Source organism: Meles meles, chromosome 1, assembly GCF_922984935.1.
Source record: "Meles meles chromosome 1, mMelMel3.1 paternal haplotype, whole genome shotgun sequence".
Taxonomy (NCBI): domain Eukaryota; kingdom Metazoa; phylum Chordata; class Mammalia; order Carnivora; family Mustelidae; genus Meles; species Meles meles.
The window spans coordinates 109351391-109379288 of record NC_060066.1 but is presented as its reverse complement, the minus strand read 5'-3'; the positions used below and the strand labels follow the sequence as shown (position 1 = coordinate 109379288).

At 39.3% G+C, this 27898-nt stretch overlaps 2 protein-coding genes across 4 annotated transcripts in view; one reads left to right on the top strand and one right to left on the bottom strand.

Annotated features, from left to right (window-relative positions):
- Nucleotides 1–19531, bottom strand: part of ARNT (aryl hydrocarbon receptor nuclear translocator) — a 76151-nt gene extending 56620 nt beyond the window's left edge. For 2 of the 3 annotated variants that reach the window (XM_045999460.1, XM_045999471.1), the window contains exon 1: nucleotides 19342–19530. In XM_045999460.1, coding sequence (XP_045855416.1) covers nucleotides 19342–19366 — 25 coding nt within the window. In that variant the 5' untranslated portion in view covers nucleotides 19367–19530. Of the gene's footprint in view, nucleotides 1–19341 lie in introns of all 3 variants that reach the window. The other variant, XM_045999480.1, reaches the window with a different exon arrangement.
- A 737-nt stretch (nucleotides 19532–20268) lies between these two features.
- The window catches only part of CTXND2 (cortexin domain containing 2), a 32228-nt gene continuing 24598 nt past the window's right edge, over nucleotides 20269–27898 (top strand). The window contains exon 1 of the mRNA XM_045999528.1: nucleotides 20269–20293. The gene's annotated coding sequence lies outside the window, so the exon portion shown is untranslated. The remainder of the gene's footprint in view (nucleotides 20294–27898) is intronic.

Below are 27898 nucleotides of genomic sequence, written 5' to 3'. Positions count from 1 at the left end.
AACCTTTTAGGGTCGCCTGGGTGACTCAGTCATTAAGTATCTGCCTTCAGATCAGGTCACGATCCCAGGATTCTGGGAATGAGCCCCACATCATCGTGCTCCCTACTCAGCAGGAAGCCTGCTTCTCCCTCTCCCACTCCCCCTGCTTTTATTCCCTCTCTCACTGTCTCTCTGTCAAATAAATAAATAAAATAAAATCTTTTAAAAAAATAAAAAAGCGGGGGCACCTGGGTGGCTCAGTGGGTTAAAGCCTCTGCCTTTGGCTCAGGTCATGATCCCAGGGTCCAGGGAGCCGCATTGGGCTCTCTGCTCAGCAGGGAGCCTGCTTCCCGCTCTCTGCCTGCCTCTCTGCCTACTTGTGATCTCTCTCTGTGTCAAATAAATAAACAAAATCTTTAAAAAAATAAATAAAAATAAAAAAGCTATTTGTAATCACTTAAAAAAGGAAAAAATACAACAAACATCACAGGACTTGTATGCTGAAAACAACACAACACTGATAAAAGAAATCAAAGATCTAAGTAAATAGAGAGAAACACCATGCTCATGAATTCAAAGACTCAACATAATAAAGATGTCAATTTTCGTCAAATTGATACACAGGCTTAATGTGATTCTTATCAAAATTCTACCAAGACGTTTTTATAAACAAGGTAATTCTAAAATTTTTAAGGAGAGGTAAAGAAACTATAATAGCTAAAACAGTTTTGACAAAGAAAAGTGGCAGGAATCAGTCTACCCAATTTCAAGGCTTATTATAGATTTATGGTAATCAAAAGTATGGAGTCTTGGCAGAGGGACAGACACAGAGCAATGGAACCCAGAAACAGACTGATACAAATATGCCCAAATGATTTCTGACAAAAGAGCAAAAACAATTGAACAGAGGAAAGATCATCTTTTCCACAAATGGTGCTAGAGCAACAGGACAACTGTAGATGAAAAAACTGAACCTCAACCTAAGTTTTGCCCTTTATATAAAAATTAATCAGAATGGATCACTATGTCAATGTAAAAACTATGTAACATTGGGGGGGGGGGGGGGCGGGGAGGAGAAAATCTTCAGGATCTAGGCCTAGGCAGAGTACTTAGATTTGGCACGAAAAGTATGATCCATGAACAGTAAAACTGATAAATTGGATTTCATTAAAATTAAAAACTTTTAGTCTGTGAGTAACTGCCAGAAGATTAAAAGACAAGAAAGAGAGTGGAAGAACACACTGAAGGAAAGGAATTATTCAGAATATAAAAAAGAAAACTCAAAACTCAACATTAAAAAAGTAGTCGGGGGTGCCTGGGTGGCTCAGTCATTAAGTGTCTGCCTTTGGCTCAGGTCATGATCCCAGGGTCCTGGGATCCAGCCCTGCGTCTAACTCCCTGCTCATAGCGAGGCCTGCTTCTCCCTCTCCCACCCCCTCTGGTTGTGTTCCCACTCTCACAGTCTGTCAAAAAAAACAACAACAACAAAAAAAAACTACAACAGGGGCTACAACAGGGGCAAGACATGAAGAGACAGTTCATCAAGATGTAAAAATGGTAAATAAGCACATGAAAACATGGTCAACATCATTAGCCATGAGGGAAATGCAAATTTAAGCCACACTGAGATGCACTACATACCTATCAGAATGGCTAACATTAAATAAATTAATCAATAAAAATACCAAATGCTGGGAAGGATACAGAAAAAGTAGATCACTTATACATTGCTGGTAGATGTAGTACAGCACAGACGCTTCAGAAAACAGTTTGGAAGTTTTTTGAAAAACTTGGGGCACTTGGGTGGCTCAATCGGTTAAGCACCTGACTTTGGCTCAGGTCAAGATCTTGGACTTCTGGGATCAAGACCTGCATCATGGGGCGCCTGGGTGGCTCAGTGGGTTAACGCCTCTGCCTTCGGCTCAGGTCATGATCCTGGAGTTCTGGGATCAAGCCCCGCGTTGGGTTCTCTGCTCTGCGGACAGCCTGCTTCCTCCTCTCTCTGCCTTCCTCTCTGCCTACTTGTGATCTCTGTCTGTCAAATAAATAAATTAAAAAAAAAAAAAAAAAAAGACCTGCATCATGCTCTGAGCTTAACGGGAGTCTGCTTCTCCCTCTGCCCCTGCCCCCACCACTAAATCAGGAATGTAATTTTTTTTAAAGATTATTTATTTGACAGAGACAGAGAGATCACAAGCAGGCAAAGAGGCAGGCAGAGGGAGAAGGGGAAACAGGCTCCCTACTGAGCAGAGAGCCCAATTCGAGGCTCAACCCCAGAACCCTGAGACCATGACCTAAGCCAAAGGCAGAGGTTTAACCCACTGAGCAACCCAGGTGCCCCTTAAAATCTGAAACAAATGTTTGTAAAGCATTTATTAATATAATTATTTTTTCTTTTAGAGTTGTTGATGGCATGAACTATAAGTTTTCTCAGCTTGAACAATCTTTGAGTTCCTGGAATAAACCCTACTCTATAATTACACTAGACTGAATAATATAATATAAAAATACATGTCCACACAGAATCTCATATTGTGATCTTACTTGGAAATAGGGTCACGAAATATATAATTAGCTAAGACTGAAGTCATAATGGGTTAGGGTGGGTTATAAATCCAATGCCTGCTCTTTTTTTTTTTTCTTTTTTTGAGATTTGAGAGCAATAAAGCAAGAGTGCAGGAATAGGCACATGCAGGTCAAGAGGAAGGGGAAAGGGAGAGGAGAGACAGTCTCAAGCCAGCTAGCGCTCAGCACTGAGATCAGGATCTGAGCAGAAACCAAGAGTGGGACACTCAACCCACTGCACCACCCAGGTGTCCCTGACAGCTTTCTTTGTAAGACGAAGGAGAGACACATTGGATACAGAGACACAGAGACTAGAGTGACATGTACAAGCTAAAGAAGAGGGAAAGATTTTCTCTCTCAGAACCTCCAGAAGGAATCAAAGCTGCCAACATCTTCATTCAGATTCTGAGCCTCCAGAACTGTGAAAGAATACATTTCTGTTGTTTTAAAACACCCAGTTTGTTAATTTGTCACAGCAGGCCTGGGAAACTAATACAATAATGATGCATGATTCTTTTAATATATTCTGGATTTTAATCACTAAAATTAGCTCCTTTCAAATGGAAGAACTTAGGGTAGCACAGTTAGGGAGTATTCTTACTGCACTGAAATCAAGTACCTTCTATTAAAATCACAATTGCATGGCCTTGCCAGAGGAAAGCACCCACATCCTAGAGACTGAATGGAAAGCCAGGGATTTGGGTGAATGCACTAACCTCTGCCTCTAGAGTTCTTCCAGCCTGCTGCTACCTCCAGGCCCTGGGTGGGAGCCGCAGCCTCCTGCCCAGCCATCCCTGATGCAGACCGGCTGCCCCCACAGCCCATTTCTCCTGCCCAATAGGGTTTTGTGCAATTAGGGAGTTTTTCCATAAACTGACCCTTGTATTAATAGAGCCTTCAGGAAATTTTTGTTAGAAACTAAGGACCTCCCTTCAGCTCTGAACAGTTTTTTCATCAATTCCAACCCAAATATCTATGTACCTTTCTAATTCACTCAGATTTGTGGGTGGCTTCTCTCCTTTTCCTATTTTACATTCTCTAATTCTATGTTCACTTTACATCTCAGAAATGGAGAAATGTACATCAGTCAAATAAAAGAAGAAATAACAAAAAAATTTTCACAGAAATTACAGAAAAATAGTAAATATAACATATTTCAGTTAGTCAACATAATTTCCCAGATTTATGAAAAAGCTACCTCTAAATGTAACTTCCTTTCCTGAAATAGGAGAAATAATACAAAACTAAGTCACTGAAAACACAACGAGGGAAAACAGGAATGATAAAGGAAGCATTAAAAGTTGGATGGGGGCCTGGATAGCTCAGTGGTTAAGCATCTGTCTGACTCTTGATTTTTGGCTCATGATCTCAGGGTTGTGAGTGAGATCAAGCCCTGCATTGGGCTCAATGCTCAGTGCCGAGTCTGCTTAAGATTCTTGTCTCCCTCTGCCCCAACCCTGACTCACACTTACCCTCTCCCTCTCAAATAAATAAATTAATAAAAATCTATTTATTTAATTTTGGATAATGAAATGTTCAAAAAGAAACCTTGAGGCCAATTATTCATTATATTCTTAATGTCTAAAATATGAACTTTGGATGTGTTTTTTTAAGATTTTAATTTTTTTAAGATTTTATTTATTTGAGAGAACTCTACAACAAAAAACATAACCTGATTTTAAAATGTCCAAAAGACTTGAATAGACATTTCTTCAAAGATACACAAATAGCCAATAAGCATATAAAAAGATGTTCAACCACCACAAATCACTGAAGAAATGCAAATCAAAACTAAGAGATATCACCTCACACTCACTACGACAGCAACCATCAAAAATTTTAGGGGCGCCTGGGTGGCTCAGTGGGTTGAGCTGCTGCCTTCAGCTCAGGTCATGATCTCAGGGTCCTGGGATCGAGCCCCGCATCGGGTTCCTTGCTCAGTGGGGAGCCTGCTTCCACCCCCCCCCCGCTTCTGCCTGCCTCTCTGCCTGCTTGTGCTGTCAAATAAATAAAATCTTAAAATAAAAATTAATTTTAAAAATTTTTAAATAATGCAAAATAAGTGGGTGCCTGGCTGGCTCAGTTGGTAGAACATATGACTCTTGATCTTGGGGTTGTGAGTTCTGGCGCCATGCTGGGCATAGAGCATACTTAAAACTTTATTAAATTAAAAAATAACGGGGCACCTGGGTGGCTCAGTGGGTTAAAGCCTCTGCCTTCAGCTCGGGTCATGATCCCAGGTCCTGGGATCGAGTCCCACATCGGGCTCTCTGCTCAGCATGGAGCCTGCTTCCTCCTCTCTCTCTGCCTACCTCTCTGCCTACTTGTGATCTCTGTCTGTCAAATAAATAAATAAATAAATATTTTTTTAAAAAGTTAAAAAATAACAAGTATTGGGGCACCTGGATGTTTCAGTTGGTTAAGCAGCTATTTGCCTTTGGTTAAGGTTATGATCCTGGGGTCCTGGAATGGAGCCCTGCAGGGAGCCTGCCTGCTTCTCCCTCTCCCCACCCCCACAGGTGCTCTCTCTCTCCCTCAAATAAACAATCTTTTAAAAAAAAAAGTATCAGTGAGGATGTGGGGAAAATGGAACTCTTGTACTCTGTTGGTGGGAAAATAAATTGGCGCAGTCACTATGGAAAACAGTATGGAGAGTCCTAAAAAAATTAGAAACAGAACTATTTTATGATCTAGCAATTCTACTTCTGGATATATACTCAAAAGAATTGAAAGCAGAGTCTCAAAGAGATACTTAGACAACATCCACAGCAGCATTATTCACAATAACCAAGAGGTGGAAGCAAGCCAAGTGTCCACTGACAGATGAATGGATAAAAAACTGGGGCATATACATCCAGTGGAATACCCTTTGGCCTTTTAAAAAAGGGAATTCTGCAGTAACATACAATACAGATGAACCTCAAATGTACTAGCTAAGCGAAATAAGCTAGTCACAAAAGGAGAAATACTGTATGACTCTACTTAAATAAGGTACCTAGAAAAGTCAAATTGATTGAGACAGAGTATAGAATGGTTGTATCCAGGCACTGGGGGATTTGGCAAATGGGGAGTTATTATTTACTGGGTACAGAGTTTCAATTTTGCAAGATGAAAATAGTTTTCGAGATGGATGGTGATGATGGCTGCACAACACTGTGAATATACTAAGGCCAATGAACTGTACACTTAAAAATGTTAAAATGGCGGGGCGCCTGGGTGGCTCAGTGGGTTAAAGCCTCTGCCTTCGGCTCGGGTCATGATCCCAGGGTCCTGGGATCGGGCCCCGCATCAGGCTCTCTGCTCAGCAAGCAGCCTGCTTTCCTCTCTCTCTGCCTGCCTCTCTGCCTACTTGTGATCTCTCTCTGTCGAATAAACATAGAAAAAAAAAATGTTAAAATGGCAAATTTTATGTTATGTGCATTTTGCCACAATGGAAAAAAACTAATATATCAGAAAAATTTTGAGGTGAATCTATATCATGGAAAGGGAAAGTTATCTATCATATATGATTATGGAAAAACAAGCTACAGAAAAAATATACATTTCTTTTTCAAAGCTTATATGTGGGATGCCTGGGTGGCTCAGGCAGCTGAGCATCTGCCTTCAGCTCAGGTCATGATCCCAGGGTTCTGGTACTGAGTCCCACATAGGGCTCCCTGCTTGGTGAAGAGCCTGCTTCTCTTTCTGCCTGCCATTCTCCCTGCTTGTGCTCTCTCTCTCTCTGACAAATAAATAAGATTTTTTTTAAATAAATAAAGTTTATATGCATAACAGAAGTCTGGAAGAATTCATTTAGTATTAATTGCATGCCTACTATATGCTGGCACTACCAGATCCTAGAGATAAAGCAATAAATAGAAAAGACAAAGATCTAACCCTTACAAACTTTACATGCTAGTGGGAGAGAGAGATCAACAAGAAAAATAACTTAAATATAAACTGGAATGACAATATGAAAGTGACATTTTATAGGTAAAAAATGGATATCAAATTTCAAATGATTCACCCTAATAATACGTTATATAGTAATAAATGTGGAGGGAAAAAAAAAACTACAAGAAGTCAAATCACAAGTATATAAGGTTAGGGGCGCCTGGGTGGCTCAGTCGGTTAAGTGTCTGACTCTTGTTTTCAGCTCAGATCACGATCTCAGGGTTCTGAGATGGAGCCCTGCATCAGGTCCATGCTCGGTTCTGAGTCTGCTTGAGATTCTCTCTCCTGCTCCTTAGGAAAAAAAAAAAAGTATATAAAAGTTGAAGGACAGGAGGATAGCAATTTTAGATAGTGAGGAAAGACTTCACTGAAAAGGTAAAAGGAGATAGGAATAGGAGATAAGAGATAAGAAAAGGAGATAAGGCAATAAACCATGCAGGTATCTGGGGGAAATGCATTCTAGGCAGAGTGCAAAGATCCAGAGGTGAGAACATGCCTGTTAAGTTCTAGAAATAGTGTGGATGACATCATGGCTAGAATGGAGTGAGCAAATGTAACACAATAAACTAACAGCAGTTATCTCTGGGATGGCATTTAGAGACTTCTACATTTGATTTTCTTTTTTTTTTATTTCTTTTTTTTAATTTATTTTTTTATTTTTTTTTTTTAAGATTTTTGTTTATTTATTTGAGAGACAGAGATCACAAGCAGGCAGAGAGGCAGGCAGAAAGAGAGAGAGGGGGAAGCAGGCTCCCTGCTGAGCAGAGATCCCGATGTGGGGCTCGATCCCAGGAACCTGGGATCATGACCTGAGCCAAAGGCAGAGGCTTAACCCACTGAGCCACCCAGGCGCCCCTACATTTGATTTTCTATATATTCTTATTATTTTGTCTTTTACATTAAGCATGTATCATCTTTATACTGGGAAATGCAAGATCCGAATTTTTTAAAAAGAAAATGTAGGGGGATGCATACATTGAAAATTTGAGAAAACAAAGCTTAAGCTTTAAAATTAGATAAAACTAAAAAAATAAATAAATAAAATAAAATTAGATAAAACTGGATTCCAATCCTGGGGTTGCCACTTACCACCTATTTGACTTAATCTCTCTGAGTTTATCTGTAAAATGTAGGTAATAATAGTATCAACTTTTTTGGAAGATTATATTAGATAATGCATGTCATTATATTAGATAATGCATCTATAAATTAGATAATGCATTATATTAGATAATGCATTAGATATAGCACCTGAAACACTGTAAGTACTCCTTAAATAGTAGCTTTACAAAAATATATCACAAACCAAAATGTTAATTGATTTTGCTATTAATTTTTTCATGAAAAAGCAATATATTAAAATATGGATATACAGAAAAACTAATATAAAAGTCTCTAAAAATATTCAACAATCTTACAGAAGCGAACGATCAAAAGTAAAATCCTCTACACACATACTCCAATCTCACTTCCCCCTAGGGTAACTGCTATTACCATTTTGATATGAATCTTTCCATATCTTTTTCTATATACCATATATCAAATGTTTTCTGGCAATTTTTACATAAGAAAGGTTTTTTTGTAATTTTTACATAAGAAAGGTAATTTTTACTTTTTTTTTTTTACCAAAGCGATCATGTTATATTTATTCTGAATGTTTTGTTTTTTTCCATATAACAATAAATTTGGAAGGTATGTCATGTCAAATAGTTAGCTCAACCTTTTTAATTGTTATATAGGACTTCATAGTACAAATGTATGTATTTATTATATTCAAACAGTAACATAAATAATGTTTCAATGAACACCACTGTGTATTTTTATGCATGGTACTAGTATTTCTTAGTAATAAATTTCTGAAAATGATAAGGGAACATATTTAAAACTTTGCCCATTATACTCTAAGAAAGCTATGCCAATTAAGAGGCTCATCAACCATATCAAATTATCCATATGTCCACCAGCACTGAGAAGTAGAAATCCTTCAAATTTTTGCCAATTTTCTAGGTGTAAAATTATCATTAATGTTCATTTATCTGTTATTAGTAAGACTGAATATATTTTTGTTATTGTTAATACTTTTTCTATTTTGTCCTATAAAATTGAAATAGTGATTACGTGTAACTTCCCTAAAAAAAAGCAAAGTCTCCAATTAAAAATGAAGTTCACACTTTTAGTAATAGGTTTATATAGAATCTATGAATTAGAGGAATTTAGAGAAAGAAAAGTTGATTCTGAGATGGTTTAAGATGTGGAATAGTCCATAACACAGAGAAGGTGCTCAATAAGAAGGAAATAGTAAAGAAAACAAGGCTGCCAGCCAGTCAGCCAGAAAAGTTTCAAATTAAGCTGGGCCTCAAAAAAAGTAAAGGAGGGGCGCCTGGGTGGCTCAGTGGGTTAGAGCCCTGCCTTCGGCTCAGGTCATGATCTCAGGTTCCTGGGATCCAGCCCCGCATCAGGCTCTCTGCTCCGCAGGGAGCCTGCTTCCTCCTCTCTCTCTCTCTGCCTGCCTCTCTGCCTAGTTGTGATTTCTCTGTCAAATAAATAAAATATTTTTTTAAAAAAGCATTTAAAAAAAAAAAGTAAAGGAGTGGAAAAAGGAATTCCACACAAAGGACATAAGCAAATCTTAAAGGGAGGTATGAAAATATGTGTGAAAGCTGTCAGGCCTATATAGAGCACAGAGTCTGTATTTGGGGGAAAAAAATAAAATGTCAAGTGTGAGAAGGTCTTCAATGACAAGATGAAATCTTAGATTTGATTCAACAAGCAACCAAAAGATAAGATACACTTTTAAATCAGAGTGACAAGAAGAAAAGGTAAATTAAAAGATTAATATGACAGATTTAAAGTTTGAAGTAATAGAAGTAGGGAGATGAATTATACTAACCAAAAATGAGATGATAAAGGCATAGTACAACAGCAGGATGTAAAGGTTAAAAGAACCTCTAAAATTTTAAACTATGCCACTTTTGAAGAAAAATAATGGGGTAAATGCATACCTCTACTTTTACTCCCCCCCCCCAAAATTATATAAAGGAGAAAAACAATTTTATACAGGACATAAAGTCCATCGACACAAAAAAATGGAAGAAAAGAGCAACAAATTTTTGGAAACTGGGACCACTGCCTTGATAGATCCACAAGAACTGAATCCTAAGCCAGCAGGAGGAAAAGCAGAAAACCACCCCAATTTATATGTCAGAATCCCCCAAAGTCTCAGGAATTGGTAATTTTAGGTGCAGAGGAGGGGGTATGTGTGAATGAAAGCTAAAATAAAAAGAACTGGTTCAACAACTGTTTAAGCAGGGGTAGGTTTTCAGATCCTCTCCCCAGTCCTTCTAGCAGGGAAACTGCCTCACTCCCCCATTAAAACACTGCTTTATTCTCTGGAGAATATAAATCTTCATTTCCATCTATGTTGCCTGGTCTGGGGAACACCAGGTAAAGTTGAAAGTGAGGCTACCATACTGAAAACAGGGAAACCAACAGCAATGAATGCAAAATGGATGCTTCCCTCTTCCTTTGTTGTACTGCTTTGCCTATATTCCATGTTTTCTCTTTCTTGGATTACTGGTGAAGCACATCCTCTATTAAGTTCTTGAGAAAGAGTGTAAGGGAGACCTTGGATATATGAAAATATCTTTTTTATATTTCATTAACCAATAGTTTGCCTACGTCTGCAATTCTAAGTTGGAAATTATTTTCCCTATGAATTCTGAAGGCATTGCTCCATTGCCTTCTACTTTCCAGTGTGACTAGTGAGAAGCATGATCAATCTGATTCCAGATTCTTCTGAAGTGATCAATTTTTTTCTTTGTAGCTTACAGGATACTCCTTGTATCTGATGCTAAAATCTCATGATAATGTGCCTTATGTGCCTTGATGTGGGTGTGTTTTCATTCACTAGTCTGTCCCCTTCAATTTGAAAACTCATGTCTTAAACTTCTCGAACATTTTATTCAAACAAGAACAAAAAAGTTAAAAGAGATAAAAATGGTTGTTACTGAGAAGAAACTGAGAGAACAGAGTGGAGGACTATTGTTTTTCTAAGAAATCATGTGAAACTACCTCTTCAAATAAATATATGCATGTATAATTTGATTAAAATAACTTTAAATATATGTTGTTGTTGTTTTTTAAAGATTTTATTTATTTATTTGACACAGAGAGAGATCACAAGTAGGCAGAGAGGCAGGCAGAGAGGCAGGCAGAGAGAGAGGAGGAAGCAGGCTCCCCGCGGAGCAGAGAGCCCGATGCGGGACTCGATCCCAGGACCCCGAGATCATGACCTGAGCCGAAGGCAGCGGCTTAATCCACTGAGCCACCCAGGCGCCCCTAAATATATGTTTAAACATATCTTAAATATATACTTTTACATAATCAAAACACTTTTTGTTTAAATATATATATGGGGTTTTGGGGGGAGGGGGTTATCTGATAACCAATCAGATAAATACATGAAAGAATCCAAACACTTCCAGTTGCTTAGCCTGGGGAACTGAAAAAACTGTGATAGTCATGGAACATACAGAAAAGTTAGGAAGGGTAGAAGATTTGAAGGAAATACTGGTGAGCATATACATAAATTGTATGTTAAAGATTATTCAAATAGAGATGTGTTTTAAATAGATGAAAATAGGGGCACCTGGGTGGCTCAGTCATTAAGCTGCTGCCTTCGGCTAAGGTCCCAGATTCCTCGGATCTAGCCCCACATCAGGCTCCCTGCTGTGGAGGTGGGAGCCTGCTTTCCCTCACCCACTGTCCCTGCTTGTGTTCCTACTGTCGCTGTCTCTCTTTCTGTCAAATAAATAAATAAATAAAATCTTAAAAGAAAATAGATGACGGGCGCCTGGGTGGCTCAGTGGATTAAGCCACTGCCTTCAGCTGGGGTCATGATCTCAGGGTCCTGGGATCGAGCCCCGCATCCGGCTCTCTGCTCCGCAGGGAGCCTGCTTCCTCCTCTCTCTCTGCTTGCCTCTCTGCCAACTTGTGATCTCTCTCTCTGTCAAATAAATAAATAAAATCTTAAAAAAAAAAAAAAGAAAGAAAATAGATGAAAATATAGGAAAGAAGCTATGTGAGAAGTCAGGAATGACAATTTTAGAGAATCTTTTTTTTTTGAGAATCTTTAAATACATGTAAGAAAAATAGGGGAATGGGATATAGTAGTTAGCAAACAAATACTTAAGGTAGGAAAGCAAGTAGGTGGGCAAATAGAAAGGAAGGAAGCTTAATAGTTAGAAGTTCTAGCCCCAGCAATGAGACTAGAAAAGAAGTATAATGGGTAAGAAAAAGAAAATGAGCAGGCAAAAGAAACAAAGAAAGAAGAGTCAGTGGGAAAAAAATTAAAAAATAAGCAGAGCAGCATCTCCATGAGGCTTACCAAAAAGGCACAATTGTGGGCACGCCTGGGGGGCTCAGTTGGTTGAGCGACTGCCTTCGGCTCAGGTCAAGATCCTGGAGTCCCAGGATCGAGTCCCACATTAGCTCCCAGCTCGGTGGGGAGTCTGCTTCTCCCCCTGACCTCTCTCCTTTCACGCTCTCTCTCTCAAATAAACAAATAAAATCTTTAAAAAAAAAAAAAAAAAGCACAATTATGGAGTATGGAGAGCTAAGAGACGAATTCCAATAAGAAGCCTAAAAATTATTTAACGAGCTGAGAAACACGGGCAGGCACCTGGGTGGATTGGTCAGTTAGGTGTCTGCCTTCCAGCTCAGGTCATGATCCTGGGGTCCTGGGATTGAGTCCCTCACTGGGCAACCTGTTCTACAGGCGGGGTCGGGGGTGGGGAGGTCTGCTTCTCCCTCTCCCTCTGCCCCCCCACCCCCGGCTCATTTTCTCTCTCTCTCTCAGATAAATAAAATCTTAAATAAATAACTGAAAAACAGAACACTGGCTGGCTCAGTTGGTGGAGTATGCAACTCTTGATCTTGGGATTATGAGGTCAAGCCCCACATTGGGTGTAAAGATTACTTAAAAATAAAGTCTTTAAAAAATAAAGAGCTGAAAAACAACTGTGAGTAAAAAACACAGTAACTCACAGAAAAGATTTTAGAAACTGCAACACTCTTCCAGTTCTTTTTTCAGCACCTTGCACACTGCTCCATCTAAGCTATTATGCCCTCCTGGGCTGCCCAGATATGGTATTTCCCCTTCTTCACTTACAGAAAAAGACAATATCCCACCCTCCTCCTCCTCCTCAAAAGATATCTGTCATCTTTATCATACTACATTGCAGTAGGAAGTGACTCTAAGAGTGGAAAAATCTTACACCTTAATGATTAAGAATATTGACAATGAGGGCAGCTGGGTGGCTCAGTCAGTTGAGCATCAGACTCTTGATTTCAGCTCAGGTTATTATCTCAGGGTCATGAGATCAGCCTCAGGATGGGCTCAGTGCAGAGTCTGCTTGAAATTCTCTCTCCCTCTCTCTGCCCCTCCCCCTACACATGCATGTGAGCATGTGCACTCTCTCTTTAAAATAAATAAAGAAAACGGGTGCCTCAGTGCATCAGTTGGTTAAACATTCAGCTCTTGATTTCAGCTCAGGTCACGATCTCAGGGTCCTGAGATAGAGCCCCAAGTTGGCCTCTGCACTGGACATGGAGCCTGCTTGGCAATTTCTCCTTCTCCCTCTGCCCTGTCCCCATTCTCTCTTAAAAATAAAAATAAAATTAAAAATTAAAAAATGTAAAATAAAAAGTTGACTGTGTAGACAGATTGCAACAATCAAATTGTCTCTACCCCCTACTAGCTATGAGATTTCAGACAAACTATTCACCATGTGCCTTAGTTTCCTCATTTGTAAAACAATAATACTAAGGTATCATAGGACTGCTGTAAAAATTAAAATAATACATATGAGGATTAAATGAAATAATGTACTTAGAATAGCTGACATATAATTATTAATAAATGCTAGCTATTATAAATTAATTCATGTTAACAGCTTAATTAGTATTACCCTTTCAGAGGTATTTTCATGTGAACAGTGCATAAAGATATGAACCCCCAACATTCACTTATTCAACCAATCATTACTGAACTCAGTTCCACATCCTTAGCACCACTGTGAGCAGTGGGGTGCTATAGTAAAAAAGGAAGGTAAAGGTCCTGCTTTCATGAAACTTAAATTCTAATTACATTCTTAAAATCATAAACTTAGTCTGTCCATTCAACTACAGTGAAAATGTAAAGGAGAAAATACAAAATGAAGAAATGATGAAGAGGAGCATCTGGCTGGCTCAGTTGGTAGAGCATGCAACTGTTGATCTCAGGGTTGTTAAGTCTGAAGCCAATGTTGGGTGTAAAGATTACTTAAAAATAAAATATTTTTAAAAATTACAAAGGGATGCCTGGGTGGCTCAGTGGGTTAAGCCTCTGCTTCAGCTCAGGTCATGATCCCAGGGTTCTGGGATCGAGCCCTGTATCGAGCCCTATATCGGGCTCCCTGCTCAGTACAGGGAGTCTGCCACCCCCCACCCCCCGCCTGCCTCTTTGCCTACTTGTGATCTCGTTCTCTCTGTCAAATAAATAAATAAAATCTTTTTAAAAAAATTTTAAAAATAAAAAATGAAGAGATGCAAAAGTTTAGAGAATTAACTTGAAAGTGAGAAATGGTTTCTAATATACAGAATAGCCAATAAAACAGGAAAGTGCAACCTGGCATAAGTAGGAACTTTATAAATGTTTAATCATTCTTAAAAAAAGATGGCTCTAGAAAGCAGGGCCTATCACTAGGTGCGGATGATGGGCCCAGATACACTCCAGTGAGCTCAAGCCTTGCATTTCAGAAAGAGCTTAACTGTATTCTTTTACTGTTACATTTAAATGAAATCAGCTAAGGGTGCCTGCCTGGCTCAGTTGGTAGTGTATGTGACTCTTGATTTGGGGGCTGTAAGTCTGAGCCCCACACTGAATGTAAAGATTACTTAAAAATAAAATCTTATTGGGTTACGGACATTGGGGAGGGTATGGGATATTGTGAGTGCTGTGAAATGTACAATTCACAGACCTGTACCACTGGGGCAAATAATAAATATGTCAATAAAAATAATTAATTTTTTAAAAGATTTTATTTATTTCTTTGACAGAGATCACAAGTAGGAAGAGAGGCAGGCAGAGAGAGAGAAGTGGGGAAGCAGGCTCCCCACTGAGCAGAGAGCCAGATACGGGGCTCAATCTCAGGACCCTGAAATCATGACCTGAGCAGAAGGTAGAGCCACCCAGGTGCCCCAAAATAATTAATTTTTAAAAAGGGGAAAAAATCTTTAAAAAAAAGGTTATTAAATACATACATACATAAAATCAGCTTTATACCCCCCCACAAAGGACAGTACCACCATGGAGTTAACCTTTAAAATAAATACTGTGGGGGCACCTGGATGGTTCAGTCGGTTAAGTCTCCGACTTTAGATCTCAGCTCAGGTCTTGATCATGAGGTTTTGAGTCCAAGCCCCACACTGGGTTCCACGCTGGGCATGGAGCCTACCTACATACATACATACATACACAAACACATACATACATACATAACATAAATATTCAAGTGAATAACTTAAAGAAAAAAAAAGATGTACAAGAACAGTTTCCACAATCAAGGATTCAAATTTTACTAGTTTTGGAATGAAATACCCACAATATGTCATGGCCTAAGTACAAGCCAGGAAAAGGGTTTGTTTTCTTGACTGTAACAATTTAGTTTTTGAAGATTAGCCACCACTTGGCTACCAATAACCTACTGTTGCTACCAATAGCCTACTGTTATTTCCTTAGAAGAAATTCCCCTATCACAGAGAACCACAAAAGACTTTCATTAAACTTCCAGGAAACATGGTATTCTCATCTGTTATGGACTGTTTGAGTAGAGGGGTAGGACTATAATGCAAAAAACTAAAATTAGAGACCACTATATCATAAAAATAAGACAACTAGAGTTCCAATAATGCAGAATTATCTACTTCTTAATGTTTAAGAAGAGAAGATTCAGGTTGGAGCCACAAATCTACTGCATAGATCTACACAGATATACTATGCAGATCAAGGTTCTTTTTCAAAACGTTAATTGTATTTCAATTGTTGAATTAGTAAATTATACTTAATATACTTCCCCCCCCCTTTTTTTAAGACTTATTTACCTGTCAAAGAGAGAGCAAAAACAGGGGAGCAGCAGGCAGAGAAGCAAGAGAAGCAGACACCCTGCTGAGCAGGACCCTGGGATCATTACCTGAGCAGAAGGCAGATGCCTAATCAACTGAGCTATCCAGGTGTCCCTAATATATTTTTCAAAAAGGTTTTTGCAATAAAGTATCTTGACATATTAATTTTACACCACATAAATTCCTATTTTTCCCATATCTGAAAAAAGTAAGGGTAATGGGTAAGAATATTGTTAACTAATCCTTTCAAACTATAATTTACATAAGTGAAATTATGTAACAATAAAAATTTTTCCTAAACATCAGCTTTACAAACCCAAACAATGTTCCTTCCTTAACCTTCTGCCGCATTCTCTATCCACAGTAAGTGGTAACTACTAGCACAAAAAGAGGTAAGATGAGACTACCAGAATCAAGGGAAGAAATACCTACATTCCCACAAATTCACTTATATCTCTGGTTTGAATACCAAATTGGAAGTCAAATACCTAATCTCTTCCCAATGAGTGCCTTTAGCCAGCATTATGAATCATGCATGCAATTTAAAAAGTGTTCCTCAAAACTGTTAGTATTTCATAGACAAAAAAGACAGCCTAATACTTCATGGACCACCTACCAACCACTTCTACTTGCCAATGCTTAAGCAGAAGTAACGAAAAATAATAGAATACGGGGAATTATCAATTCATGCAGGCAAAAGGCCATTATCTCATTAGACTTATTACTTCAACATAACTCTTTAAAGATTAGAAAATAAGCCACATCTTATTTCTACCTTTGATCCAGCACCATGTTAAGATATACGCAAAGGAACCAGGTCCCCTACAAGATACTTACACCAACACTCTCTGAATCACACTCTATGTATAATTAACATGATCATCAAGCATTATTATTAACACTGAAGATTACCTTAAATGGAGCTTAGAAAGAAAAGTTAAATAATGATTACAAAAATCTTTTGCAGACATTTGTGAAAACAGAATAAGAACTATAGGAAATCTAGGGGCGCCTGGGTGGCTCAGTGGGTTAAGCCGCTGCCTTCGGCTCAGGTCATGATCTCAGGGTCCTGGGATCGAGTCCCGCATCGGGCTCTCTGCTCGGCAGGGGGCCTGCTTCCCTCTCTCTCTCTCTGCCTGCCTCTCTATCTACTTGTGATCTCTCTGTCAAATAAATAAATAAAATATAAAAAAAAAAAAAAAAAAGAACTATAGGAAATCTTAACCAGCAAAAAAAACCTCAAAGAATTATGTATGTCTCTAATCCCTAAAATGGCTCTAAGGAAATGTTTGACGATGCAACAAAGCATTCTGACCTGAAAAGCATTTACCTTCTTTTTTTTAAGATTTATTTATTTATTTCAGAGAGAGAGAGTTTGCAAGCAAGTGGGGGCTGGGGCAAAGGGAGAGAAAGAGAGAGAATCTCAAGCAGATTTCCCACTGAGGGCAGAGTCTGTTGGGTGCTTGATCCCAGGACCCTGAGATCATGATCTAGCAAGAGTCCAAGGCTTAACCAACTGCACTACCAGTCACACCAAAAACATTTTCTTTCTTTTCACTGAGCAGTGTATTTCCATCCCATGACCCTCCATTCATAGTCCACATTTCCCAAAACCCAGCAGGCTATAAAAGTCCACAATGCATCTATGATTGCTTCCATTTTCTATAAAGAGGGAAAAGAAAAAAATGAAGGGAAAAAGCACCTTTTCTAATTTAATAACCAGGTAATTAAATGTATCAATAACTTGGAAGAGATGTGACAATTTTTCAACATCAAAAAGGAGATCTAAAAATTGCAGACACAGGCTGTCGAGGGATAATAAACAAAATCAAATGCTTCATCAGCAAGGATTCTACACAAATAAACACCATTTTCTGGTTCAGATTTCAGCTGATATGAATCAAGTAATAAAATGTGGTCAAGAAACTGTCATTCTGGTCACTGTTATTGAAAAAAAACAAAATAAAGCAGTCCCACCCACACTGCTGGAAAAAAGCTTCCGAAACATTCACTAATCTTGTTTACCCAGGCCACCTCTTAATAAGAGAAGCTCTGCAACTTGACTAGGGTTATGTAACTATTTTGCAATGTGTTATCAGTTTAAAATCGTGTTTATTTACTCCCCAGTATTAACACATAGGTTATTTTTCTACGAGGTGCAGTTTGCCATAATAATAGCATCTTTCCAATTTTATTCCATCATCAGCACTTCCTGCAATAAAACCTGAGCCATTAATTTTATCTTTTCCTCTAAAAAAATTTGAAAGATTTTATAATATATTGACATGTGACTAATTAATTTCCTTAAATAGCTCTGTTACCAGAAACAGGGTAGTAAAGACACTAAATTTCATAGTGATTCAACTGTTATAGCAAAACTTGGGTACCACAAAATAATACTCATTTCAGAGCATGGAAAAAAAATCCAATTTCAGCTTCAACACGGGCACCCCAGTGAATCCCTTTCACTGCTGTATTTTCAAGTAATTCAGCCCCAAACTCTGGGTTCTTTTTTAAGCCTACCAAAGATAGGGATTTCTGGAAAAGGATTTTGTTTTGCAAGAACGTAAACTAGGATCCCTAAAATGAACTTCCCAGGGAGAAGTAACTGTAATATAGTGGAAAGAGGGCTGGGGCTAGGAATTTGGAGACCTGATCTGTTTAGACCTGCCTCGATACACTCCACTCCATTGCTTAGACATGACTGGCTGGATTTTTAATATCCAAGCTCCCCCTTTTGAAGAGATGTTCACTTAAAAATGACATGAAACTGACTCTTCTTTCAAAAGAACCCTCAACCCTTTAATTTTTTAAAAGATTTTATTTATTGATTGATTGACAGAGAGAACGCACAAGCAGGGGGAGTGGCAGGCACAGGGAGAGGGAGAAGCAGGCTCCCCGCTGAGCAGGGAGCTCGACCAGGGCTGGATCCCAGGACCCTGGGATCACGACCTGACAAGACAAACGTTTAACCGCTTAACCGACTGAGCCAACGGGGCGCCCCCTGAACTTTTCTTACAGAATGGGAACTGCCTCCATCTACACCCCAACAAGATTTAAATCTCGGGTTCTGGATGCTAGCTGTTGGCAAGATCTGCCCTGAACACCAACCATTACATAAACTTCTGTCCTCAGCAGCTGAAGACACTATAGGCACTTAATGTAACGCCAGTTTCAAAGAAGGGGGGGGGGGGGTGGCGACAGTCTAGAAAAGCTAAGTATATACTCAAAGATTTTTATTTAAACGTTTAAACGTTTCGAAGTGCAACACTTCAACTAAACAGCAACAGGGTTCAGTGTTTATAAACCCAAATTACTTTTAAAGTAAGACGAGCCATTCTGCCCAGTTATTCTGCAACAAGCAGCTCCAGTGGGCAGAGTTGAAAGAGGACCACATCACACATCAGAAAGCCGCCAGGGGAGTAGAAGCAGGCCAAGCCCAGCTCGGGGAGCCGCTCCAACAGAACTCACCCCAAGGAACTCCCTCCAGCCCTATCCCTCCCTCCACCTCGGGTCTCCCCAGTTCCCTAGGGTCGGCCCCTCCCCCCAACCGTCCCTCCCCTCCCCCACAACCCTCTGGCCACCCCCGTTCGTCCTAGCGCCCTCAGCCCCAACTACTGCCCCGGAGCCCTGGGTCTCCTCAGCTGCCAACCCTTTCAGCCCCTCCTCCTTTAGAGGCGCCCTAGTCCTCAGTCTACTCACCGGGGTTAGCAGCAGTCGCCGCCATGGCCGTAGATGCCACTGCCGTCGCGCCACCCCCCCAGTGGGAGGAGCCGTCGCCACCGAACCGGGGGAGGGGGAGGGGAGAACCACTCCCCAGACGCGGCGACCCGCTGCCGCCACCGCTACCGCGGAATCAAAGATGGCGGCTGTGGCAACCCCCCACCGGCCCCAGCCCCTAAGGAGGACAGACCCCGCCCATAGAGTGGGTGGAGTCATTCCCCCCTCGGCCCGCCTGCTCTGAGAAACTGACCATTGAAAACGCCAAGAGGTTGGGCTAGCCACTGTGCCCGCAGGTCCATTGGAGGAGGGAAGGCAAAAAAGAAGTCCAGCTGTCTCTCTAATCCCGCCTCCTGTGCGTCAAAGGTCAGTGATCGAGTGACGTCAGTGAAAAAAATTTTACTAAAAATCTCGGGTAGGTGGTGGATTCCCCCGACTAACAACTTACTGTGAGGACGAGTAAATCCTCTTTAGGTGCTCTAATGCTTCAACTTTACACAGTGATTTGTAATTCTTTCTAGAATTTGATCCTCCTTTCAGGACCTTTGTCCCTGGGGAAAAAAACTCAATAACTAATTTTTGAGTGCCTGGTATGGAATTCACTAGTGGAAAACAATCTGGGCGCTTAAGGTGAAGGAGATACCGACAGCCAAAACAGAAGGCAATGCATGAAGCTGGTATTTTGATGAAGAGTGGGATGACTTCCTTTGGTCAGTGATAGGGACAGAATGATGGGGTTTTAGTAGGAAAGTGATACGATGAGGACTAAACAGATTTTTTAATAATAGGAAGCACTAAGCATTCGGGCCAGACGCTACCCAAACTGTCTTGTGTGTTTACTCATTTAATCTTCACAACACGTAATGTAGATTCTATTACTATTTCCATTTTGCAGATAAGGAAACAAGCAAAGAGATTAAGCAAGTGATAACTGGTAAGTAATCGTGTGCGATGCAAACTGAAGAACTCTGACTCTAGGAACAAGTTTTAGCACTACAAGATACTGCCACCTTTACATGTATTTCTCAAATTATTTAATATAAATTTAATTCGAATTTTAACAAATTCCATTACACTATTGAGCATATTCACATTCTTATAGGTTACATATGTACTACAAAGTTTACATTGATCCTTTTCGCTCACTAGTTAACAGTACAATTTATCTCTACTGAGGTATTTTAACATAATTTGTATATTATTGTTTACATTGTTAAAATTATTTTTTACTTTGTTGCTATTTTGTTGTGTTGTATTTCCTGTTCATCAAAAGAGAAAAATCATTCACTCAAAAGAAGTAAGCTGGGGCGCCTGGGTGGCTCAGTGGGTTAAAACCTCTGCGTTTGGCTCAGTCATAATCCCAGGGTCATGGGCAGAGAGCCTGCTTCCCTTCCTCTCTGGCTGCCTGCCTCTCTGCCTACTTGTCATCTCTGTCAGATGAATAAATAAATTCCTAAAAAAAAAAAAAAGGAGTAGGCTGACACATAAGAAGTAGTGATGAAAAAAGTAACAAATAATTTCAATTCAAAATTGTGTGGTAAAGGTAGGTAGCTATTAAACAAGACTACAGTTTAGATATAGACTGCAAGTTTTGTGCCTTTACATGATAAGTTCATCCAAGCAATGATAAATAAATGAATAAATAAAAATGTAAATAGAAAATACAACTATGAATATCTGTGGGACACCTGGATAACTTAGTTGGTTAAGCAGTTAAGTGTCTTCCTTTCTGCTCAGGTCATGATTTCAGTGTCCTGGGATCAAGCCTCATGTTAGGCTCCCTTCTCAGTGGAGAGCCTGCTTCTCCTCCTCTCTCTGCCTCTCCCTGGCTCATGCTGCTCTCTTTCTATCTCAGTAAATAAATAAAATCAAAAAAAAAAAAAAAAAAGGAAGGGAAGGGAAGAAAAAAATACAACTATGGACATCTAAAAATTGGATTTTACTAGACCAATAATCTATTTGTTCACTGCCCACTACACCTTGGCTGTTAGGAACTTTTGCCAAACAGTGACTCAAAAAGCCATCAAAGCTTACAAGTCAGTTTTGAACTAAACATAATAACCTCATTGCCTTGTAAAACGTATTTTTCCAGAATGAATGTAAAATAATGTTTTCCAGTATGAATGAATTTGTGGATTAAAAAAAGATTAAGTAACATCCCTGGTTAAAAAAATGGCAAAACTCATTTTTGTTTCATTGATGTTTGTATAACTATCTACAGATGTTTTGCTTGGAGAAAGTATAACAAGCTACTGGCAAAAATCTCTGATCAAATACCACATAAAATCATGCATAGTATACAACACAAAAAGGCAATATTAGCCCTGTTCTTTCTAATAGTTGGACACCACTGAGGCACATAATATGAATCATTTCACAGCATATATGCAGTACATAAGGGAAAATGCCCAGAAACTTCTTGTTTGGTTTATCATTCAAAATTGAAGTTACACTAATTCTAAAAGATATATGCACTTCTATGTTTAGTGAAACATTATTTACAATAGCCAAGATACAGAAGCAACTCAAGTATTCAACAACAGATGAATGGATAAAGATGTGGTATACAGTGGAATATTACTCCCATTAAAAAAGAATGAAATCTTGCCATTTGCATGGGTGGATCTAGAGGGTAAAATTGTAAATGAAATAAAATAAGTCAGTCAAAGACAAATACTATATGATTTCACTCATATGTGGAATTTAAGAAACAAAACAAATGAACAATGAAAAAAGAGACAAAAAAACAGACTCTTAAAATATACAGAACAAACTGGTGGTTGCCAGAAGGGAGGTTGGGGTGGAAGGTAGAGGAATGAGTGAAATAGGTGAAGAGGATTAAAAGTACACTTACTGGGCGCCTGGGTGGCTCAGTGGGTTAAGCCGCTGCCTTCAGCTCAGGTCATGATCTCAGGGTCCTGGGATCGAGTCCCGCATCGGGCTCTCTGCTCAGCGGGGAGCCTGCTTCCTTCTCTCTCTCTTCCTGCCTCTCTGCCTACTTGTGATCTCTCTGTCAAATAAATAAATAAAATTAAATTTAAAAAAAGTACACTTACTGTGGTGATCACTACCACAGTGAGATACCAACTCACACCAGTCGGAAGGGCTAAAATTAATATGTCAGGAAATGACAGATGTTGGCGAGGTTGCAGAAAAAGGGGAACCCTCTTAAACTGTTGATGGGAATGCAAGCTGGTGCAGCCACTCTGGAAAACAGCATGAAGTTTCCTCAAAAGTTTGAAAATAGAGCTACCCTACGACCCAGCAATTGCACTACTTGGGTATTTACCCCAAAGATACAAATGTAGTAATCCAAAGGGGCACCTACACCCCAGTGTTTATAGTAGCAAAGTCCACAATAGTCGAACTATCGAAAGAGCCCAGATGTCCATCAACAAATAAATGGATAAAGAAGATATGGGGTATGCATGTATGTGCGCGCGCACACATGTGCTTGTATGAGTACTATGCAGCCACCAAAAAAAAAAAAAGAAAATCTTGCATTTACAATGACGTGGATGGAACTAGAGGGTATTATGCTAAGTGAAATAAGTCAATCAGAGAAAGACAATTATCTTATGATCTCACTGATACGTGGAATTTGAGAAACAAGGCAGAGGATCATAGGGGAAGAGAGGAAAAAATGAAACAAGAAGAAACCAGAGAGGGAGACAAACCGTAAGAGACTCTTAATCTCAGGAAACAAACTGAGGGTTGCTGCAGTGGAGGGGGTGGGGGGGTAGAAGGGATGGAGTGGCTGGGTGATGGACATTGGGGAGGATATGTTGTTATGGTGAGTGCTGTGTATTTTGTAAGACTAATGAATCACAGACCTATACCCCTGAAACAAATAATACATTGTATGTTAATAAAAATAAATAAATAAAAATAAACAGTAAAAAAATGACTAAAATATCCTATTAATATGTATATACTTTTAAAAAGGACTGCTTTAGAGGAACTCACTATATAAGATATGAAAAATTGGAAAATTTTAACTCAACTTGTTTTAACAAAAAATGCAGTTGTGACCAATTCAGAATTGTGATTCATTTTTCTTTTCTTGTGTTACTGTTTAATTGTTCTGATTGTCTATGCTATTTAAGTATTTATTCTTATACTCTTTTTTGCTAGAAAATGGTGTACAATAAAATGATGTGTCAAACCTTAAAAAAAAAGAATTGTTGAATCACTATCTTATACACCTGAAATATAGTGGAATTCAAAAATAAATAAAAATTTGTTTAAAAATAAAATAAAAATCTATTGCTATAGTATGATATATGTCATAATAAAGATAAGAAAAAAGAAAATTTTTGGAAGGATACACAGAAAGCCATTACCTACACTTAGTTCTGGGGCAACAAATTGGAGTCTAAATGGGAAAAACACTTACTTTCCACTAAGATTTTTTGGATATTTCAAAAGGTAAAATGCTTATATGTAGGTTGGGAGAATGCTAAGAGAAATAAAAATATTGACACAGTAAAAAAAAAAATGAAGTTGCAGAACAGGACATTTTCATTCAGAAAAAATTTCATTTAAAAAATAATTATTTGGGGGCACTTGAGTGGCTCAGTGGGTTAAGCCTCTGCCTTCGGCTCAGGTCATGGTCTCAGGGTCCTGGGATCTAGCCCCACATCGGGCTCTCTGCTCAGCGGGGAGCCTGCTTCTCCCTCTCTGCCTGCCTCTCTGCCTACTTGTGATCTCATTCTCTCTGTCAAATAAATGAATAAAATATTTAAAAAATAATAATTATTATTTTGAGGGGCACCTGGATGGCTCAGTGGGTTACAGCCTCTGCCTTCAGTTCAGGTCATGATCCCAGGGTCCTGGAATCGAGCCCCACATCAGGCTCTCTGCTCTGTGGGGAGCTTGCTTCCTCCTCTCTCTCTGCTTGCCTCTCTGCCTATCTCCATCAAATAAATAAAATATTTAAAAAAATAAAAAATATAATAATAAATAATTATTTGGGGGAGTTGCCTGGGTGGCTCAGTGGGTTAAGCCTCTGCCTTCAGCTCAGGTCATGATATTGGGGTCCTGGGATCAAGCCCCACATCAGGCTGTCTGCTCAGCAGGGAGCCTGCTTCTCCCCTCTCTCTGCCAGCCACTCTGCCTATTTGTGATCTCTCTCTGTCAAATTAATAAATAAAATCTTTAAAAATAAATAAATAAAAATAAAAATTATTTTGTGAGGTATGAGAAAGTCTGAAAAAGATATCTTGGGATCAGCACTGAAGGAGTTGTAACCTTCAGTGTAGAAAGGTCATTATTCCTATAATGTCAGTCCACTTTCTGTTTTATTCAAAGAACAGTTGGTAGCCAAATAACATTCCTCCTGATTCTGATAAAGCATAGAACAAGTTAATACAAACTGTAAATATAGTAAAATAATAGCCAGTAAGTATAATCTCTGAGAAGAAATAGGTAAATATTAGAAGACAGCTTTTTCTGTAGTGAAGTGAGATAAGTAATGAGGAAGATGTCCTCACAAATTTTTGAATAATGACTGAAGTAAAAGATGCCCTTTCAGGATGCTCAGGTCATGATCCCAGAATCCTAGGATCAAGTCCTGCATGGGACTCCTTGCTCTTGTTCAGTGGGGGAGCCTACTTCTCCCTCTGCCTACCACTCCCCCTGCCTTGTGCCCTCTCTCTTTCTCTCTCTGACAAATACATAAATAAAGTCTTTTTTTAAAAAAATCCCTTTTTTCCCATAATACTAACAAAAACCATTTTTCCAAGTATGTTTATCTGAGCCCTGTTTTCATTATTTTTATTAGCTTGAATTTATTACTTCAAGTTCTAAATGACCCGATTTTTTTTGTTTCCAAATGAATACTTTATCAGATCGTTTGAACATTAAATTTATCCTCCTTGGCAATCCAAAATAGTTCCCTGAAGTTTGCTCTGTGTGCTTTCTTTGCTTATTGGTTTTCTAAACTCTTTGGCACATTTCTGGGGGTTCAGACCGCCATGATACAGGTCAGGAAAGAACTTTTCTTTTGTGCTGCCAATTCTGATAAATGCCACAATTTTTAATCTTAAGAACAAAGTATCAGGATTTTGTAAGAAGACCAGACTATTATGCAAATGAATTGACTGCCAAGAGTATTATTTCTCAATACATGATAATTTTGTTTCTTCATCAGAGGAAAAAAAAGGCATGACACATTATTGAACGTATTTTGAACCACATCAAATTGCTACAGTCGAATGGGGAAAAATGTTTTCAGAGTTGAATGCAACCCTTGCAACGGCATACAATGCCTGCTCTCTCCATGTTGAAACATTCAACTTTAGAGGTTGCTGTATCCCCTCTGCATAAGATCTAACAAACTACTGAAAGCCACTTTCAATTAAAAACTCTCTATAATTCTAGGTCCATGTTAGATCCAACTCTTCAGAAATGATCTGAATGAGTGGTAGCCATCACCCATTGCAGTATCTGACAAACCCACTGCGAATTCAGATTTTCTAATTTTAATAGAAATGAAAATTAAGAAGTTGGCTAAGAAATGACCTACTGTGGGTCACCTGGGTGGTTCAGTCGGTTGAGCATCTGCCTTCAGCTCAGGTCATGACCCCAGGGTCCTGGGATCGAGTACCACATCCAGCTTCTTTTTTTTTCTTTTTAAAGATTTTATTTATTTACTTGACAGAGAGAGATCCAAGAGAGGGAACACAAGTACAAGAAGCTGGAGAGGGAGAAGCAGGCTCCCTACCAAGCACAGAACCTGATGCGGGGCTCCATCCCAGGATGACACTGGGATCATAATCTGAGCTAAAGGGAGATGCTTGACGACTGAGCCACCCAGGCGCCCCCCACATCAAGCTTCTTGCCCCGTGAGGCACCTACTTCTCCTTCTGCCTGCCTCTCTCTCACTTTCTCTCTCTCTGACAAATAAATAAATAAAATCTTAAAAAAAATACAGGCTGGCCAGTCAACTTAAACTTCAGATAAACAACAAATGACTTTTTTTAGTATAAGTATGCTCTGAATATTGCATGGGAAATATTTATATTTTTTAAAAAGTCATCTTTTGGGGCGCCTGAGTGGCTTAGTTTGTTAAGCGTCTGCCTTGGGCTCAGATCATGATGCCAGAGTCCTGGGATAGAGCCTGCATTGGGCTCTCTGCTCAATGGAGAGCCTGTTTCTCCCTCTGCCTAATGCTCCCCCTGCTTGTGCTCTCTCTCTCTCACTCTTGCTCTATCTTATAAATAAATAAAATATTTAAATTTTTTTTTAAAATTTAAAGGTCATCTTTCATCTGGAAACCCTATTCCTGGAGGTTAAAATTTTAAGGAAGAGTGATCCAGATTATGGGGGGGGGGGGGGGGGCGAGACTAGAAACAGAAAATCCACTTAGGTAAATAACTACAGGGGAGGGGCGCCTGGGTGGGTCAGTGGGTTAAGCCTCTGCCTTCTGCTCAGGTCGAGATCTCGGGGTCCTGGGATTGAGCCCCACATGGGGCTCTCTGCTCAGCAGGGAGCCTGCTTCCACCCCCCACCCCCACCCCTGCCTGCCTCTCTGCCTACTTGTGATCTCTGTCAAATAAATAAATAAAATTAAAAAAAAAAAAAAAAGAAATCCAGGGAAACAATTACAAGATTCAGACATAGGTCAGTGAAGCTGAAAAGATAATGATTGCCATAAATACTGTTGTGACAAAATAAAAAGGTTTGCCATGGGATTCTATGCATAGGGAGTGAAAGGAAGTGGTGATGTCAAAGAAAGCTTTGGATGATATCAATATCAGAGACTGGTATTACAGGAAACAGAGGCAGAAGAAAATTTATTAAATTTTCTTATTGCCTACAGCCCATTGACAAGTCCTTGAAACAGTCAGAGTGACTTTCCTCTAGGAACTCGGCTGCCTTCATGCTAATACTTTGCTAATACTTTATTAATAGTTTGCTAAGGGTGGAAGGCCATCTTAGCCCAACCCCCAAGACCCTGTAAGTCTACCTTAACATATTAAAATTACTGAGGAAACTTCCTTTATCTCTACCCGCCAAGATACATGTTGGCAATCATCCCCCAAGTATATGACCCACCAATATACATCTGAAGGGTCTCATGACTTGGGTTTTACTAGACAGTAAAAAATGACCTTTTCCAAACAATAGCTAGCCCCCTAAAAGTCCTGGAAACCTTCCTTCCAAAATTCCTTAGAGACTTACACTCTCCCTAACCCCCTCCCAGTGTGAAAGTTTATAATAGGCCACTCCTCATGACCCTGGTGCAGCTCTTTCTGCCCACAGGTCCTATCCCCATGGTTTAATAAAACCACCTTTTGCACCAAAGACGTCTCAAGAATTCTTTCTTAGCCATTGGCTTTGAACCCTAATGTCTTTTCCTAACTGGAAGTTCAGGTTTCTTTGGTTGAAATTTATTCGTTGGATTGGTTGGTGGGACATCCAGGTAAAAATGCTTATTAAGCATATGAAATCATAGGGCATCTGCCCAAAAGAGAGATTGGGATCTAGACCTAAAGTTATGCATCAATGCAAGAGACTGTGGTTGCAGAAAATGACA